Source organism: Pangasianodon hypophthalmus, chromosome 5 (assembly GCF_027358585.1).
Source record: "Pangasianodon hypophthalmus isolate fPanHyp1 chromosome 5, fPanHyp1.pri, whole genome shotgun sequence".
Classification (NCBI taxonomy): Eukaryota; Metazoa; Chordata; class Actinopteri; order Siluriformes; family Pangasiidae; genus Pangasianodon; species Pangasianodon hypophthalmus.
This window is the reverse complement of record NC_069714.1, coordinates 16,856,582-16,874,750: the sequence shown is the minus strand read 5'-3', so window position 1 is coordinate 16,874,750 and position 18,169 is coordinate 16,856,582. Positions and strand designations below refer to the sequence as shown.

The 18,169-nt window shown below is 38.9% G+C and overlaps 1 protein-coding gene across 2 annotated transcripts in view; it reads left to right on the top strand.

The window, feature by feature from the left end:
- Nucleotides 1–18,169, top strand: part of galnt13 (UDP-N-acetyl-alpha-D-galactosamine:polypeptide N-acetylgalactosaminyltransferase 13) — a 41,415-nt gene that overhangs the window by 4,540 nt on the left and 18,706 nt on the right. For both annotated transcript variants that reach the window (XM_026912793.3, XM_053234544.1), the window contains exons 2-8: nt 323–572; nt 6,812–6,980; nt 8,522–8,688; nt 8,877–9,084; nt 12,633–12,803; nt 14,338–14,455; nt 14,657–14,837. In XM_026912793.3, the coding sequence (XP_026768594.1) occupies nt 431–572; nt 6,812–6,980; nt 8,522–8,688; nt 8,877–9,084; nt 12,633–12,803; nt 14,338–14,455; nt 14,657–14,837 (1,156 nt within the window). In that variant the 5' untranslated portion in view covers nt 323–430. The remainder of the gene's footprint in view (nt 1–322; nt 573–6,811; nt 6,981–8,521; nt 8,689–8,876; nt 9,085–12,632; nt 12,804–14,337; nt 14,456–14,656; nt 14,838–18,169) is intronic.

Below are 18,169 nucleotides of genomic sequence, written 5' to 3'. Positions count from 1 at the left end.
ATACCATTATACCACAAAACTGATATTTTTATACTAGATAATCATATAAAATTTCAAATAGTAATGATGAGTCTCTTCGTTAAAAAAAAGAAAAAAAAACACAAAAAAACATTCTAGCTGCACCAGTGAGGTTTTGCTACTCAACCAGCATTGCTGTGATCACCAGACCCACATTAACCAGTTCATACTGGTCTAAGTTGTTTTTTTTAAGCTGTGTGTCTGAGCTAGATTCTCTAATGTATTTAAATACATCGACTTACATACAAGTGTGGGGTTCTCTGCTTCCAGTATATCTGTAATTGTTGTGCTTTCCTCCTCCTAGTGGGATGACGGCGTCCTTTATGTTCTGCTGCATCGCTGCTGTGCTGCCTGGCCTCTCTTTTCTTGCTGTATCTGATCTCGCACTGGCCTCCTGACATCTGTAAGGCTCATGCGGCGCTTTGTTTACTGTAAGGTGGTGCTCACCACCTCGCTGGTCTGGGTGCTGGTAGATGTCTTCCTGCTGCTATACTTCAGCGAGTGTAACAAATGTGACAACCGGAAGGACCGCTCGCTCCTGCCCGCTCTCAGAGGTGAGTCCGACATCATGGCTCATGCGTTTCTCATTTGTTACATGAAAAGATGAAACTATAGATGAAATTAATGGATGGAACGTTGAGTCGTGACATGATGTAAATACTGCATTTTTTCTTTGGATATAGAAAAGAGAAATATATAGAGCTTGTGCAGCTACACAGGTTAACCCTGTGATACAACTCATCCTAAACAAACATGAGTGCTCTATATAGCTTACAGGTTTTCTTCTGCTGGTTTATCTGATAAATAGATATACGCTTTATTTACTCACACTTCAAGGACTCTTAGCTAGGCCATCTATATGGTGACATACAGTACCTTACACAATACCTTGTGTAAAAAAAAAAAAAAAAAAAACTAAATAATGACCAGCATCCAAGAATCGAAATATGCAAAGAGAAAGATTATGAGGAAAGCCAAACATCAGATGTTTTAATGAACACTAGTTTGTTACATTGCGAGTGTTTATGACCCCGCTAATAATTTTTCAAAACTGGAGTGTAATGGAAACAACTACACATTATTTTTAGGTGCAGGCCATAACTTGTTTATGATTTTCGTATACCTGTGTGTGGCGCCCTGAGAAAACCCATCCAACGATGTTGTGGCTAAATTCTGGCACACAGACAAAAAAGATTTTTAAAAAAATTAAAATTTGGCAAAAATAGGGTTTTTTTGCATACTTTGACACCTCAACTCTTTAAGAATTCATAAATATGTTTACCATAATGATGTGTAAGGAGCCAGTTTAACTAATGCGTTGGTGAAACCATTGCTATATATATGTGCGTGTGTGTGCGTGTGTGTGTGTGTGTATATATATGTATATATATGTGTGTGTGTGTGTGTGTGTGTGTGTGTGTGTGAGAATGTTCAGTAGCAAACTGAAAATAAGCCTAAATAATTCAATGTATAATCAGATACTAGCTGTCAAAATGTCCATGATGCTCCTTGGGAATGAAAACTTTAAATGCAATTTTCTCTCTTTTCATGTTTCAGGGTAGCCAGACTTTCAAACTATAAAGTTTCAGCTATAAATTGAGATTGAGGGAGAATAGAAACATATTTTAGTTCAGAAATATGTGCATTCTGCAGAACTATATATAGTAGAAAATGTCAAAATTTCACCATGTCATAGCTTTTCCATGCAGTGATGCACGTATGGTTATTTAACACCCAATTTAGCAGGATGGAAAACTGCACACGCTCAGTAATCATCTGTTGTGTGTTTGTTCCAGTGACACAGCAAAAATGAATCACTGACACATGATGATTCATTTCTATTTGATAAATTTAAAATGCAAGTGATTCCATTTGGGTGGTGATGGTTTGACTAGTGAAAATGCTGATTGGCTATTCAGTTTAGGAAACAATTAGCCACAGTGGCTGAAGAGCTACAAACCTAATATCAAGCTGCAGTGATTTGGAAAATAACAAGCAACACAGTGTCCTACAACCAAAGTGAACAAGCCTGTCTAGAACACATCCAGCATCAGTGGTTTCTGTAGTGAGATCACGACATGGTCTTGTTTTACTCACATACTATTCAGTCATGTATGAGTTAGGCTTTTTGTTTACTTTGAGCAAACCCAGCAAGCTGCAAGGCCATGCTCTTAGTCAATGTTCAGAAGATGTTTATATATAGTGAGGTCTACTGCTACCTTTGTTCACTTTCAAGTTTTAAACAAGTTCTCATCCACTCCTGGCTGTAAAATCTCTCCAAACAGTTCCCTGGCAACGTGACTTGATAGCTTTTCTAATGGATTTCACTGTGATCAATGAGCCTCCCCACTGCCAGTTCCTCGCTGTATAATCCCAACATCATTGCTTGCTTGTCTTTACTTGGATGCGCTCCCTAATAAATAGGTTTATGACTGTGAGATAAGCGGCTTTTCTGGTTCAAACGTCGCAGCTGCTGAGGAAAAGAGCTTTTTTGCTCATCTAGGTACAGAAACATTACATGTCCTATATGCTTCTAACGTGATTGTATTTGGGTGATCACAGGAAGCCTGCCATATGATCACAAGAAAAGGATGTTTGTGTGTGACTGACTGAGCATCATCAGAAGCTATTTGGGAATTAAATAGGCAAATGAGGTCTAAGCAGCCTTGTGCCAAGAAGAGCAGGGCTTAGAGCGGTGGCAGTCTGTTAGCCATTCAGGTTTCCACTGATACTGAATTGTGCCAGGTGGAAGGTTTTGTGCTATTTAGGTCATTTAGGATTTTGGTTGTAGGCACTGATGAAAATAGAAGACTTATGGAGCCTCCTAATATGAGGTTTAGTGTTAAGGTTAAGACTGAAATTTGTTTGATTTTTATATATGATGACCAGTGTATTCAAATATCTCAGATTCATTAACATGAAGTTAAAGAAGAAGATGTCTTTGACATGATCAGATTAAAATGACATGGAAATATTTGTGACAACATAAAAGCAGTGAATGTTCTTAAGGCAGAGGGAAATTTTCCAAAATTAATGGAGCAAGGTGTCTGAATGATACCCTGCAGGAAGGAGGCTAATCATTAGCATCTAATCTAACAATAAATTGCTTTTCGGATAAATACAACAATGCACCTTTCCTGTAGACAGCTTTTCACATCGCTTACTTTTGCATCAGACTTTTTGTCTTACTGACTGACTCTCCGCTGATGAAGCAGACATGCGCAAGATTCACTTGCAACAATTGTATAATTCGTGTCGGTATACACCTAAAATGCTAAGCGTCTGCTAGCTGGCCATATTTCTGGGCAGTGTGATGTAGCAATGGGTGCACAAAAAGATTATGTAGACTTCTGCAGAGATGAGGTTAAGTCAGCTGAAGTTTTGCTGTTTGTGTAAGCTTAGCTACACTTTATTATGTTTGTTTGTATATATGTGCATGTCTGTTTTTATTTTTATTTCTATATATTTTTTTTAATCTATATGTTTCTGTTATCTTGGCATTCAAGGAAGAATTTCATTGTTCAGGGTAACTTGGTTTCCTCACTGTGCACATGACAATAAATGCTTTGAATCTTAGGAATTTGCCTGTGAATTTTGCTTGGCTAGATCATTTGAGCTAACCTGCGTATTGTCAGACATGGGTTTAGCTAGTTTAGTCAAAAACGTCTCACTTTCCTCTGTAATGGTAGCTACTGTGATGAGAGTGACTTCTCAATTTCTAGTTCACTGACTGCTTGTGAATAAGATCTGCTAGCTTATCACAAAGCCAGAGGTGGGATTTGCAGGAATACTAGAACTTTTTTTTTTTTTTTTTTTTTTTTTTAAATATTTTTATAGTTCTTGGATTTATAAATGCTTAGTTTTTATAAATTCTTGGATTTTTATAGTTGACATGTTAATTTAACCAACATAAAAAATATAATGTAAGAGCTCTATATCTGGGTAGAATGCAATACATTACAGCAGCTATTGTTTCTTTTCACAGGACTGTCCAACTACCACAAATATAAAGAAACACTGCTAATTCTTGTTTGCTTTTTTCAGCACTATTTTAATTTTAAGTTAAATGAGGACCATTAAGTTTATATACCTATTGCTGCTACACTACCAAATAGCTTTCAGTTTACAACCCATGTTCTGTATTTTTAGTGTCCAGTGTTTTTATTGTCTTGTGTATTTATCGTTCTGTTCTGTGTATTTATTGTCCTGCACTCATCTCACATTGTTGTGTATTTGCACTTTATGTAGTGTTGTGTACTGTTACAGTGTTGCACCATAGTTCTGGAGAAATGGCATTTTGTTCCAATGTATACAACCTGCATAGAGGACTGACAGTAAAAACCCACTTGACCTGACATGACATTAGCTATAAGGTAATATATATGTAGGCTACTGATTTACTACAATTTAGATAAAGAGAAAGAGAGATCCTGTATACATGATCTAGCTGAGTCTTATTTCAGGTTTCTTTTGTCATTGTTTAATTTAACTTAGTTATTGTAATAGGAACAGGCAATAATCATTAGATCAGATCAGTATATTATAACAATAGTCGACAAATAAATTGATTATTTGTTGTAGTCCTACAAATAATGTAGGTATCATGTGACAAGACTTGATGTTCTATTAAATGTATTGAGGGATGGATGACAGGAGGTTATATGTACGTTCTCCACTGTTATGCCATTAAATTATAGTGTTCTGCACTAGCTTGCTTGTTCTCAACAGTAAAGATGAAGTAAATTATGCTTCAAATTGATGCTTGTTAACAAGGATTAGACAGATAGCTCACTACAAAATAGATTCACACTATAAGGCTGAAAAATAATGAGCTGTTCAGTTTGAATGCATTATTCGTGCAAACATGAGATAAACTGTGGGACTTCGGTTTCTGTCCTACTCACAATGCTGCTTTGTGAATGTATCGATTTAATGAGGACTTTGAATCTGGAGTGTGTATCTGTGTAAAAATCTATCAAATATCTCAGACCTCATCCATTAGTTTTTTTTACCAGAGTTAGACTTTTTCTATGAGATGTCCACCCAGAATTTAGTGTAATGATCTCACACTCACATGTTATCCTGAAATGAGAAATAAAGGCTATCTAGTAGCAAAGATGATTTTTAAATTTACTTTTGTTTGTGTTCTCCTAAAAATTCTGCACTGTTATTTTGTGTGTTTATTTCTTGTTCATTTCAGGTCTTCTTTCAGATATGTGTCTTACTCGTTGATGTAGGAAATAATTCACTCCTCTCTATGCCATGTGTATTGACGATCTGAGAATGTGGAAAGCCATCCTAGCCTAAGTTTGGTGTCTAATTTTTAGAGTAATCCAACCTATCTACCCCCACAGACCATCAGGTTAATCCTAGCCCACTAACACTGAAAGCCATGGAATCATTCGAGGTCTCATCTATGCAGGCTTGTTGTGGAATCCTCTTAACTGACTTGGTGCAGATGGGCTTCCAGTTATTAGCAAGATTGTATGATAAGCCTCTAGTAAGAAGTCCTCCATAGCTATGTAAGAAATAAAACACTTGGTTAATATGTGTTACCTCCCTGAAGTTGCTTATTTTCCAGCAAAAGCACGTTCTGAAGTGTTTTACTCCTCTTATACCTCACCAACTTATTTTTATAATTATTATAATTATAATTAATTTTTTTAAAGAATGGCAAGTTCTATAATTATCATTTTATAGTAATGTTAGTTCCTGTTATTACTTATGTAATAACAGCTGTATAGTTATTCCCACACCTGCCTTGGGTTTTCCTCTCTCTCTTGAAGTTAATAAGACAAAAAATGCATCTTGTCATGTTACAATGAAAAAATCCTTTGTCCTGAAGACTTTCCTGAGTTGGAAAACTTACTGACTTACTGACAACAAAACACTTACACCTCAGAGTATTTTAAATAAAAGTCCCCTTAGAGAAACTATATCGGCAATATGGACAAGTTTTTATGATTTAAATTCCATGTTTTTTAAAATTAATTTATTATTATGCTTAGTTTCTATGTGGAGCATTCCCATGTTCCTGTGAATGAGTACTATAGAAACAGTATAAACCTGTGATTTGCCTTGCAGCCAACACAACTGGTCACTATTGGTCACTACTGACCAATCAGATTAAAGAATTCAATGCACTGTGGTATAATGTGGGAATATAACACTGATCATAATGTAACAATCTAATAACTTAGATATTGTGTTGCTATTGTCATGACATTCAGCACTTAGACATACGATTTTTTTAACTGAGAATTGAAAACATTTGTAAGCAAAAAATTTCTATTTACTTTTTGATTATGCTCCACATTATGTAATACAATAATCAGAGTGATTCAGTGAATAAGGTTATTGCCCTGTTGCTATTTCTTTTTTAGGCATTCAATTTTTTCACTATAATTCTCCTTTGTAGTCGTTTACAACGTAAAGTTTAAACTAATATTATACATACTTCTACCAGTACACATGCTCTGACACTGTACATATCTTTGTGATTATTGTAGTGTAATGCTGCTCAAAAGATTTGCTATGTAGCAAAGTGGCAAGTCACAGTCCAAGGACGGCCTTGCAATGTAGCTGACATATTCTATAACATGGATCAGTGAGTCAGAAAAGCTGCTCACTGCAACACTCTGTTGCAAAGACATTTCGAACTCAGCTTCCTGCCTACACTCCATTACTAAAAGTTCAGTGGTAATCACAGTGCACATGGCCTAATGTTACTTCCACTGCACTAAGTGCGTTGAACTGAATGCTTAGTCTAACCTTTACCTTTGTTGCTGCACAGCCGTGATGTCCCGAACTCATGAGGGTCCAGGAGAGATGGGGAAGGCTGTGATCATCCCGAAAGAGGACCAGGAGAAGATGAAGGAACTCTTTAAAATCAACCAGTTCAACCTGATGGCCAGCGACATGATAGCACTCAACAGAAGCCTGCCAGATGTGCGATTGGACGGGTGAGCACTTGGGATGGTTGGGTTAATGGTGTTTGAGTGTAAACCTTTGTGTGCATGTACATGTTGGCTGAACCACATTAATCATACTGATAGCAACCACAAAGGAGATTTGTTTCTCATTTACCCCATGCTGTTTTCCAGTTATACATGTGCAGTAGGAAGGAATTCTATAACGATAGAAATAATGTGTTTTAAATATGGAAAACCTTTTTAATATACACTCTTGTGGCATTACACATCTCAAATATAGCTCCCCTTTTCATCTAATGGCAAGCTAATTTCAGTTTTTTTTATCAGGATATTTTATGTAAAGTGTAGAAAGAGGTGCAGTCCTCTTCTTAAAACTAGCAAACTGTGATTGTTTTCTCTCCTGCCAGCTACAAATAGGTGCAAAAGGTTTTTGTTTGTTGAAACTCAAATCCCATTTGTGGAGCATAATGAAATCCCACAGAGCTGTTAGGGTGAAACATGACTGCATTCATCTCGGCTCGCTGTTTTTGTCGCACAAGAGGCGAGCATTCATTGATGATCTTTGTTATATCTATTTGATAACCTCCTTTCTCTCTCTAGACACTCTTATCTCAGTTTTCCAACAATATGTGCACCACATCTTTGCATGTTTCTTCTTTAAAGCATATTTTTTCATTCCCGAGACTTCAGTGGAAAACACAGAGCTAGCATTATGGCTTTAGGGATAATAACAAGGAACAAGGAAAACAGTCTGCTTTATAATAAAGCATTCTTAACAAAACTACTTGAAGCAAGAATTGCAGAAAATCAGAAAGGTTGTAACCTGACAATGATGTGTGCCACTCAAATCATTAATACACCATACACAGGTTCATCTGGATTACACAAGAGTGTTGTGGTTTATTAAAAGCAAGCCTGCAGATATAAACTGTGCTGCCGTGTAACATAGTCTTGCCCTCTTACTATGTCATGCTGTTGGCATCACAGAGAACCCTGCTGTCATTACTCCTCATGTCCCCCTCACTTCTTCTGAGCTTATCCATCTTCAGTCTCTTTCTCTCTCTCCATTATCGAGCCATCTCCATCTCTATTGTAGCCTCATGCTTTATTTAAGATCTGAAAGTGACAAACCCCCACTAGTCTCTATATCTGCTACAGACGCAGGCATCCTATTGGGCTAAAGAGACTCTCTCCTTGCCATCAGCACTTTATACTAAGATTTGTGGGGTGGAAGTTTGAATTTATGCACACTGTGCCACAAATTAGTGCACACTGTGCTTTAGAATAAGTTATTCTATTCAATATATGCATTGTGCAGACTTTTGCTGCTTGCCTTATTAATATAACATGATTGTGTCAGCTGAGGTTGTTCTATTACATATTGCCTGGAACAAATATTACCTGCAAAATTGCAATCCAGTTAAGGGGCTCTGCGACAGCTGGATTTGATCATCCTGCCGGATCCCAAGACTAATAATGAGTGGTAGATATCAAAAAATGGTGAAGGAACCACCCAAGAGCTTGTCATTGCCTGTAGGAAACAGCACATTTCTATTTCTTCTCTCACTAAGGTGTAAAACAAAGGTAAACCCCGATGACCTGCCCAACACCAGCATTGTGATTGTTTTCCACAACGAGGCCTGGAGCACTCTATTGCGTACTGTGCATAGTGTCATCAACCGCTCGCCCAGGCACCTGCTGGTGGAGATCCTACTGGTGGATGATGCCAGTGAAAGAGGTAATCTTTTCTGAATTCTGAGCAACTTAATGTGTGTATAAAATATAGTTACACTAGTGGTACTGGGCATACTTCACTATATGGTATATTTCCATGGTTGGAATATTCTGAAGCTTAAAGCTTCTGAATATACAAGCACTCCAGCACAGTTCTGAATGTAAAAGTTCTCTGTCTCATGTCATTGGCAGATTTCCTAAAGAAGAAGCTTGAGGACTATGTGAAGACGCTGGAGGTACCGGTGCGGATCTTGCGGATGGAGCAGCGTTCCGGTCTGATCCGGGCGAGGCTGAGAGGAGCGGCTGCTACCAGAGGTCAGGTTATCACCTTCCTGGATGCTCACTGTGAATGCACTGTGGGCTGGTTGGAGCCACTGCTCGCCCGCATTAAAGAAGACAGGTGAGTGTACCTAGTGAAAACTGAGCTGAACTCAGCAGATCTTAGAGGGTACAATGGCAAAAAAATAAGTTATTTTTGGAATAACTGGATCTTTGCAAAAAAGGGCAGTTTGCAGTTATATTTGCAAAGTTTGTGAACCCTTCGGAATGAACAGGATTTCTTCATTAATTCCCTATCTAAATCACAATAAACTAATATAATCTACTTGCAGTAATTACAAGAAAGCTAAATACACTATTTATACATTCAAAGTGAAGGTTAAAAAAGTATGTGAACCTTTGGTGCTAATGCTGCATTCATGTCTTTTGGGAAAAAAAACATCTGACTGGGAAACCTATTTATGCCTAGAGTGAGTGAGAATTTCAAGTTGGAATTTGGGGAGCTTTCTGACAGCTCAGTTTATTTGACCTAAAAGTGAGGCAGTTGATGACAAACATACCACATGTCCAATGAAATAACAGGAAGTTACAACAGGAAGTTTCATTCTTATGTATGTCTGCAATGAATTACATCTGATAAATTGCACCTCCCACTTCAGCACTGTTTAACAGCTATATGCTAATGCTAGCTAATGTTAGACAAAAACTATGAGTGCCGTTATTATATAATAAATGTAATTGCAATGAGTGAATGCTTTCGGGGAGCATGGTGGCTTAGTGGTTAGCACTGTTATGGTTCGGGGTTCAAATTCCACCTCTGCACTGTGTGCGCAGAGTTTACATATTCTCCCTGTGCTTTGGGGGTTTCCTCTGGGTACTCCGGTTTCCTCCCCCAGTCTGAAAACATGCGTTGTAGGCTGATTGTTATTTCCAAATTGTCTGTAGTGTGTGAATGAGCATGCATGATTTTGCCATAACCCTTCAAGGGTGTTTCATGCCTTGTGCCCCAAGTCCCCTGGGATGGGCTTCAGGCTCCCCTGCAACCCTGTGTAGGTTAAGCGGTACAGAGAATGGATGGATGGATGGATGGATGGAATGCTTTCAGGGATAGGAAATGGGAACTTTTCCCATCCTCCTGAATTCTCCCACATGATGCGAATAAAGACTCCTCCAAAAGTGACTTGGAGTCATGTGTTCTAATTAATGAGCGAGATTATAGGTGTGGGTTAGAGAGGTCACTTGCTGTATAAAAAAAGGCACCCAAGGTCAAGTTTCTGGCAGATTTTGCTCTTGTCAGGAATGACCTCTTAATGTGACAGATGCCTTAAGCAAAACAAATTTTCAAGGACCTTAGAAAAAGGATTGGAATGAAGCATGAAGGAATGGTGGAAGTGCAATACTGTTGCTACTCTCCCTAGAAGTGGGTGTCCTGTAAAGATCACACCAAGAGCACAGTGTGCAATGCTGAAGGAGGTGGAAAAGTGTAACAGCAAAAGATCTGCAGAAATCTCTAGAACTTGTTAAAATCTCTGTTCATGTGTCCATTATAAGAAAAAAAATACTAATCAAGAATGGTGTACACCACAGAGGGAATATTGCTCCATGTTCCCCAGTGCTTTCGGGATGGACGGGACAGAAAATGAACTTTTGTCAGAAATGTACAAAGCTGCATTTTGAGGAGAAACGACACTGCCCAGCAACATAAAAACCTTATTCCAGCTGTGAAGCATGATGGAGGTAGCATTATGTTTAGGACTGGTTTGCTGCCTCAGGGGCTGGATGCCTTGTGATCAACTGAGGGAGCAATGGATTCAAAACTGTATTAAGATAATTTAAAGAGGAATATCAGAATAGTGGTCCGTCACCACTCGAAATTGGATGATTGACAAGACAATGAACAAACCACAAGTAAATCATCATTAGAATAATTTAAAATGAGGAACATGTGTGTTTTGGAATGGCCATGGCAGCATTCAGGAGTTAACCCAACGAAGACACCGTGAAATGACCTGAAGAGGGCTGTGAAGTCCCGGGAATATTGAGGGACTGTTTGAAACAGTTTTGTAGGATGATTGATTTAAAATTTGTTTGCACTTTTTTTGTGTGTGTGTGTTGGTCTCATCAGCGAATGCAGAAAATGTTTGGTGGAGGTCGTTGCTGCTAAAGGAGTTTACATTACATACAAAGGTTCACACGCTTTTTCTAGGCTAGCTGTGAATGATTAAAAGTAAGAAGTACAATTGTGCAAAATGTGTTTGTCTATTATTATGATTTGGATGAAGATTGGACCACATTTTATGAGTAATTAATTTAGAAATCTCCTAATGGTTAAAAAATATTTTGCTGCAACTGTAAATGGAGAAGCCATGAAGTTAAGAGATTTTGTGTTCATGCTCTGTTTAATGACTCAAATGCATGATTAATAGAGATTTATACAAGCAATGACTTCGGGTTGAGTTTGTGATCTTTTTTTTGTTTGTTTGTCACTGCCCATGTAATAACCTACAGTGTATAATCTGTAACTCCATTCCTGGTAATAGTAGAAGATAATGCCTCTGCCCTAGTTTAGGTCAGTACATTACAGATAATTTTAGCTTTTATTTCAAGATTTGTTACCACTTTTCATTCCCATCCGGTACCCTAGGAGAGTTTCCTCTCTGCGTCTTTTATCTTTTAAGTGTATCAGACGTATGATTTTTCTCCAGTCTAATCCAGTTCCCCATTAGAAAGTGTGATACACTCTCAGCTCTAAGTGCTTCACAGCTGCTTCCCCCCACCTTTCTTCCATTTTTACATACCAAGGAAAGACTTTTAATGCTGAACACACAGCATTAGAATTGCATTAAGTGTGAATGCCCTGTTATATACCCTGCCTGCTAATGCACTTCACTCTGCACTCAGGTAGTCTAATTTCTAACAGAAAATTCTGGAGGTACACTTTCTGTATGTGAAGGAGAAGCTGGTGAATAAAACAGTTTGACATCTCATTTTGTTAAATCAGTGAATATAAGACCAAGTCTGTAATTCAGGTTTGCGCAAGTGGTGGTTCAGTGTTTAGGGCTAGGGCTCCTAGAGCAATGCACTTATCTCTGCTCAGCTCAATTGTAAGTTGCTTTGAATAACTGCATCTGCCAAATGAATAAACAGAAATATAAGGTAATGTAAGGTGTGATGCTGAAGCAGAAGAAGTCTTTATTTGTCACAGATACATTACAGTACAGTGAAATTCTTTTCTTTGCATATCCCAGCTTGTTAGGAAGCTGGGGTCAGAGGACAGGGTCAGCCATGATACAGTACCCCTGGAGCAGAGAGGGTTAAGGGCCTTGCTCAAGGGCCCAAAAGTGGTAGCTTGGCAGTGCTGGGGTTGAACCCCCAACCTTCTGACCAGTAACCCAGAGCCTTAACCACTGCCCCACCATATGATGGATGCAGTTGGATTTGAGTGATTATAATCGGTTCCTTTGGGGTATAACTCACAGCAGTTGGCATTTTCTGGGCATGGTGTTGTATAGTTCTTTTAGACAGTGGTAACTGGGGGATAGTGTGTATTTATTTTTGACCATGTAAAAAAAGCAAGCAAGGAAATGAAATCGCCTGTTTGTTCTTGCCTGAATAACTCAAAACCAGGTATGTAACTCCTTTTAGTAAAAAGAGTTGATACCATTGTAGGAAAGCCGTGGTCTGCCCCATCATCGATGTCATCAGTGACGAGACTTTTGAGTACATGGCGGGCTCGGACATGACATACGGAGGCTTTAACTGGAAACTGAACTTCAGGTGGTACCCTGTTCCTCAGAGAGAGATGGACCGACGCAAAGGAGATCGCACCTTACCCGTCAGGTGAGTAGTAGTGAATGTTTGTTGTGTTGATCATCAGCTAATCTCAGCACAAGACATCTGCTGCAGTAGCTTCTAAAATTAGTTTATTTGAAGTTATAGAACAGTGACTCATGAAGTGTTATTTTGACTTATCTGCAGACAGAGGTGGAGCTGATGTCCAGTCCAAAATTAGATTTTTTTCTCTCTGTCATTACAGAGCAATGGGCTCATGAGTTTCTTTACCATGTTACAGAGAGGTAGAAGGATCTGGCTGATGAACATCCACGGTTATAGAGTCTTGTGGATTAATGCTTGTTCTAAGTGGCATGGCTTTTACCTCAGACTTCACCTCAGATGTGTCACAAAAAGACAAAACATATAAATACAGATCAGTTATATTTTTCTTCATATTAGAATGTGCCAGATTTGCAAACATATAGTCCCTGGCATAAGTAAGATTGTGATGGTGTATTGTGATGGTGGCCTGAGATTGTGTTCCACAAAACACTCTGTTCAGGCTTGATTACCTTAAATGCCATGATTGCACAGTGTGATTTAGAAATTGAGCAGTTCAGCCAGTTAATAGCAAAGGAGGTCTCCAAGAGCGAAGGTTTATTTTTACACCCATATACTCTGAATCATTTAAGCAGATCTCATCCTCACTCTGCTCTTAGCTTTCAGGTAATTTACTCATTTGAGTGATTAATGATGGTGGAGGACCGCTGGAAGGAACAGTGAGTCATGGTCTTCTGGAAGGTTGAGTGTGTTCGCTAATGGCGAGTCCAACCTTTCGCATGTAGCTGTCCATTTCTGACCTTTTTTCTGACAGACAGTTCGTCCTTTCAACCTCTTATTCCTCGGGAAGTCTGTGTTCTTTTCCTATACGTCATTTTTGAGGCAGGTCTTTTTAATTGCTCATATTTTGGTACATGTCAGCCTGAAGCACTGAGATGCTTCAGATAATTAAGGAATCAAGTTAAGAAGTGAAAGAAGATTTTTTAAAAAGCAATTTAGCCTCAACTACTGCAATAACTCATTAGAGCTGTAATAATTTTACTATTGTAACAGCAGTTAAAGGCCTGAAAGAGAATAGAAACATTTTCATTTGTTAGTGTTCGTGAGAATTGATATGAATAGAACATTATGATTAGCCTTTCAGTGCTTTGGCTTTTAGCTCATATTTCATGTGGCACCTTGGGGAGTCGCTTTCTCTTCTCCACCATCTGTAATCACTGCAAATCCTCTCCATTTCCAGACAAAGTGCTCCCATGCTTGAAGTGGATGGAAACACGGCACTGAGCCAGTGGCTTTCCTCTGAGAAATTAGTCAGACCATACTGATGGCTTTTAAATCGGAAACCTGGAAAATCAGCTGCAATTAGCATTTTTTTTGATCAATCAGACAGGCAGCGGCTAGATCCATAACCAAATCTTTTGGGCTACATGACTGTCAATAAAAAAAACCTATTTTTAGCAAAGTAATGTGTGTTTATATTAAATTGATTTAAGCTGTTTAGAGGGTAAGGATGAATCCCCTGTGTGTGTTTGTGTCTTAGAACTCCCACCATGGCTGGCGGTTTGTTTTCTATTGACCGAACCTATTTTGAGGAGATTGGCACCTACGATCCCGGAATGGACATATGGGGAGGAGAGAACTTAGAAATATCTTTCAGGGTATGTCCACCATTACATGTGGGATGGCAGTGTACACTATTATTATTGTTAATAGCCACCATGATTGACAGCTCATGACCATGAAATTGACTCGGGGAGCCAAATTCTATTAAACTGCTGTTGCACTGCTGAAGCTCTGAGATGGTAATTATTATTTTATGGTACTGGTAATCACTAACCAATTGTGAGTGTGCTGTGTAGATCTGGCAGTGTGGCGGCTCTCTGGAGATCGTCACATGTTCCCACGTAGGCCATGTGTTTCGGAAGGCCACGCCTTACAGTTTCCCAGGTGGTACTGGCCAAGTGATCAACAAGAACAACAGGCGACTGGCTGAAGTCTGGATGGATGAATTCAAAGACTTTTTTTACATCATATCACCAGGTAACCCTGTGTGTAATAAATTTCTCAATCATTTAGCCTTGCAGCATAATAACTAACGATTTCTAGAATACATGGCACGCTGCATAATTTCCTGTCTTTTGCTTCCTTACATTAGAGCGCTGCTATCTATAAATAGCATGGTTGGCTAATTTGCATCTGTTGCAGTGCTCTTGCGGAAGAGGGTAATTATGTTAGTGTTTAACCTCCTGGACTAATGCTAAGCCAGCATCGTGAGACTCCAGTCAGTTTGTTTATTATGGTCCAGTGGTATTCTTGATTAGCATCCAAGCTGATGCTTCCCTTTTATATCTATAACCTTTTTTAGCACAATGTCTGGTTACATGGTTTGTTTAGGTGATCTGTGTAGCTTTTTGATATATTACTGATTCTGTCACTTTCAGATGCAGACCCAGCACAGAAGACCGAATTGAACAACTTCTTGAAAAAAAATGGCTGTAGTTCAGTGACTTTATTTTTTAAAACATAATCCAGCGCTGCTTTAGTAGCGGGTCCTTTCTTTCAACTGATCTTATCATGTGTGTTTATATAAAATATTTTCCTGAAGGTGGCTCATAGGAGCAGGGACTAGCTACAGGTTTAGAGACATTAACCCAGAAAGGAACGACTTTATACAGATTTCTTAAAATTGATTTTTCATTTCATTTCCCTATCTGGTCTGATTAGTGAGGTGACAGCATGGCTTGTACAATAAAAAGAAAAAAAAAAGAAAGAAATATCACAACAATAACAAAATGTTTGATTGTTTAAAGATGAATGGTCAGAGAACTATGTGTTTATTCTCCTTGCTTCAGAACGGATGTATCTCTTCTGTGTGCTGACGTGTTGCACCACTACAAACATGAAGCACCACTACAGAACTAAACATGGCCACTTCGAGTCTTATTTATAGGCATGAACTAATCACTAATGCGTAAGCATTAAAATGTTGTCACCATTCAGTAAACCTGTTAGTTGGTGGCCCTTTGTAAACAAGAAATTTTATATAACTGGACATTCATAAATTTTAGTGGAATGCCCCTGATGTATACTGACCCACACAGCAACCTGTTGTAAGCTAGTGCAGTTAGTGTGTGGCTGTGGCTCTCTGGCTGTGTGTGCTGATGTAGCACATCTTTGTGTTGGCCTTGATAAATTGTAGCACTTCATCAGCTGAACCTCCCACAGTGTCCCTCTAGAGTTTCTTTGTTACTCAGCATGTTTCAGTAGCACATCAGCCCAAATATTTTCACTTAAATATCACACCCATCAATCACAGGAACTTCTGCTGACATGGGCCTTTCCTGTGCCTGTGCAGCAGTGACCTGCAGGATCTCACCCTGCTGCTGTATCTGCCATCTTTTATTCATTCCCGGCTTTGTACTAAGTGTCACTCAGCATTCAGAAAATCGCTCAGTTCTGCTCTGCTGCTCTCGTATTCATGAGCAGTGCAATTGCTGCTCCCGTGGGACATGCATGTAACATAGCTGTCCAATAACTAACTCATGCTGTATTGTTCTGTAGGGCAAGTAATATGATTTGTTCACGATTGCCACCTTTCCTGCCACTGCTGCAATTGGAGTGAGGAGGTGTTAAGGGTATGCTGGGAGTGAAGTGTGGTCTCGTTGGTGGTCTAAGAAAGGATGGAGTGGGAGAAGGAATGTGGGGGGTGAGAGGAGGAGGGATTACTGTAAATATGTCCCATTGGAGGAGTCCTTTGTGCAGAAATGATAAATGAGCTTCTGGGCTGGGGGCAGCAGGAGAGCCCTGTGTGGCATAGCCAGTGTAGAGTTACAGCTGTTGCAGGGAAGAGAGGAGAATTAGTGAGGTGTTGGCGGGTTGTCATCTTAACTAACTAGAAAAATCATTTTGAAGTGGCCTGACCTTCTTTCAGCTCAGGTTATAAAAATGGAATAGTTCTTGTTTCATATATGAAATCTTAGAACAACCGTAAGAAACATTCAAGCTCCATACTCATGTTGTTTTAAGAAGAAAAGCATGGCTGAAAGGAGAGCAGTGTAGTTGCAGAGATTTCCTTGTCCAGGAAGACGTAACCAACTAACATTGATCAATAGACATCATGCCTTAAACCCTTAAAATCACAGCTTTTTATTTAGTTATTTAGTAATTTATCCGGGGCTTGCAGTCCAGGAGGCTCTGAGCGCTGATGCCACTGTGTGGCTAATTGCTTCCTCTGAGCTGTAGATGCATGGCTAACGGCACTACCCAGCGGTGAAATTACTTCATTTAACTACTCTAGCTAGTTCTGTGCACCTTCCAGAAGTAGACGATGAACAGCAAGTAAATCTAATACATGGTTGCAGTTTTCTTTACTAATATATTACTGCATTAAAACTTTACATTCAAGTGAGACTTTTCCCTCATAAAATATTGCATTATTTTTCTGCTGATCTTGTGGAATTTGAAAGATAATCCCTAGCTGTGTAGAGATCTGGGAGGTCAGGAAAATGTGCATTATATCCAATATGATATGTCTAATTTCATCAGCCTATCAGCCCAGCTGGCAAAAGTATCAGAATGCCTTTTCGATTATAAGCATCAAAGTGGAATGCAGAAGCAAAGCAAGAGGAAAGAGAAGGAGTTGGACAGGGCAAAGCTTCACCACCACCATTAGATATATTTTTGCATTTGGTCCTTCTGATACCTGGTTAACTATCATAACTAGGTTAACAAAGGCTAATGTTTTGGTAACCACTGGTAATCTTTTAATGCACCTGCTCATTAATTAGCTAACAGCTGCATGATACATCATATTGATCATATTGTCTTATTGTAGCATATTTAACTGCAACTATTTGCTTAGCAAGGTCACTCATTGCTTGTTTAGGGCTAGTATTATAGCAGCTCATTTTCATATGCTTAGTAAATTAGGTATCTAGGTAGGTTAGTAATATTGTGTTCTTAGCATCAGCCAAAATTCATTGATGGTAGCTGCATTTATGTGCCGACTAAAGTAAGGTTACCGTGTTCCAGTGATAAAATAGCGCAGTGGGTGCAAATGCCATTATTTGTGTCTGTGTGTCAGTGTTTGTTGCTTAGTAGCCATGCTTGTTTTGTGCTTTGCTTAAATGGTGTTGATCATGTTAAGCAGGTATAGACAGTACTACTGGTCATAACAGTTCACTGGCTACCAGTTCACTGTCAGTTTATGAAATATTAAGGGTGGAGAAGTATGCATGTGCAAATAATTTATTTGGAAAGGCAATGTGCAAGGGGCCTAAATGTAATGCTTTCACCAAGTTCACCACTGTCTCATAAAGCAAAGGCTAACAGTAGAGTGATACTGAAGCTCCCCCTAGTGGTTAACGGAAACT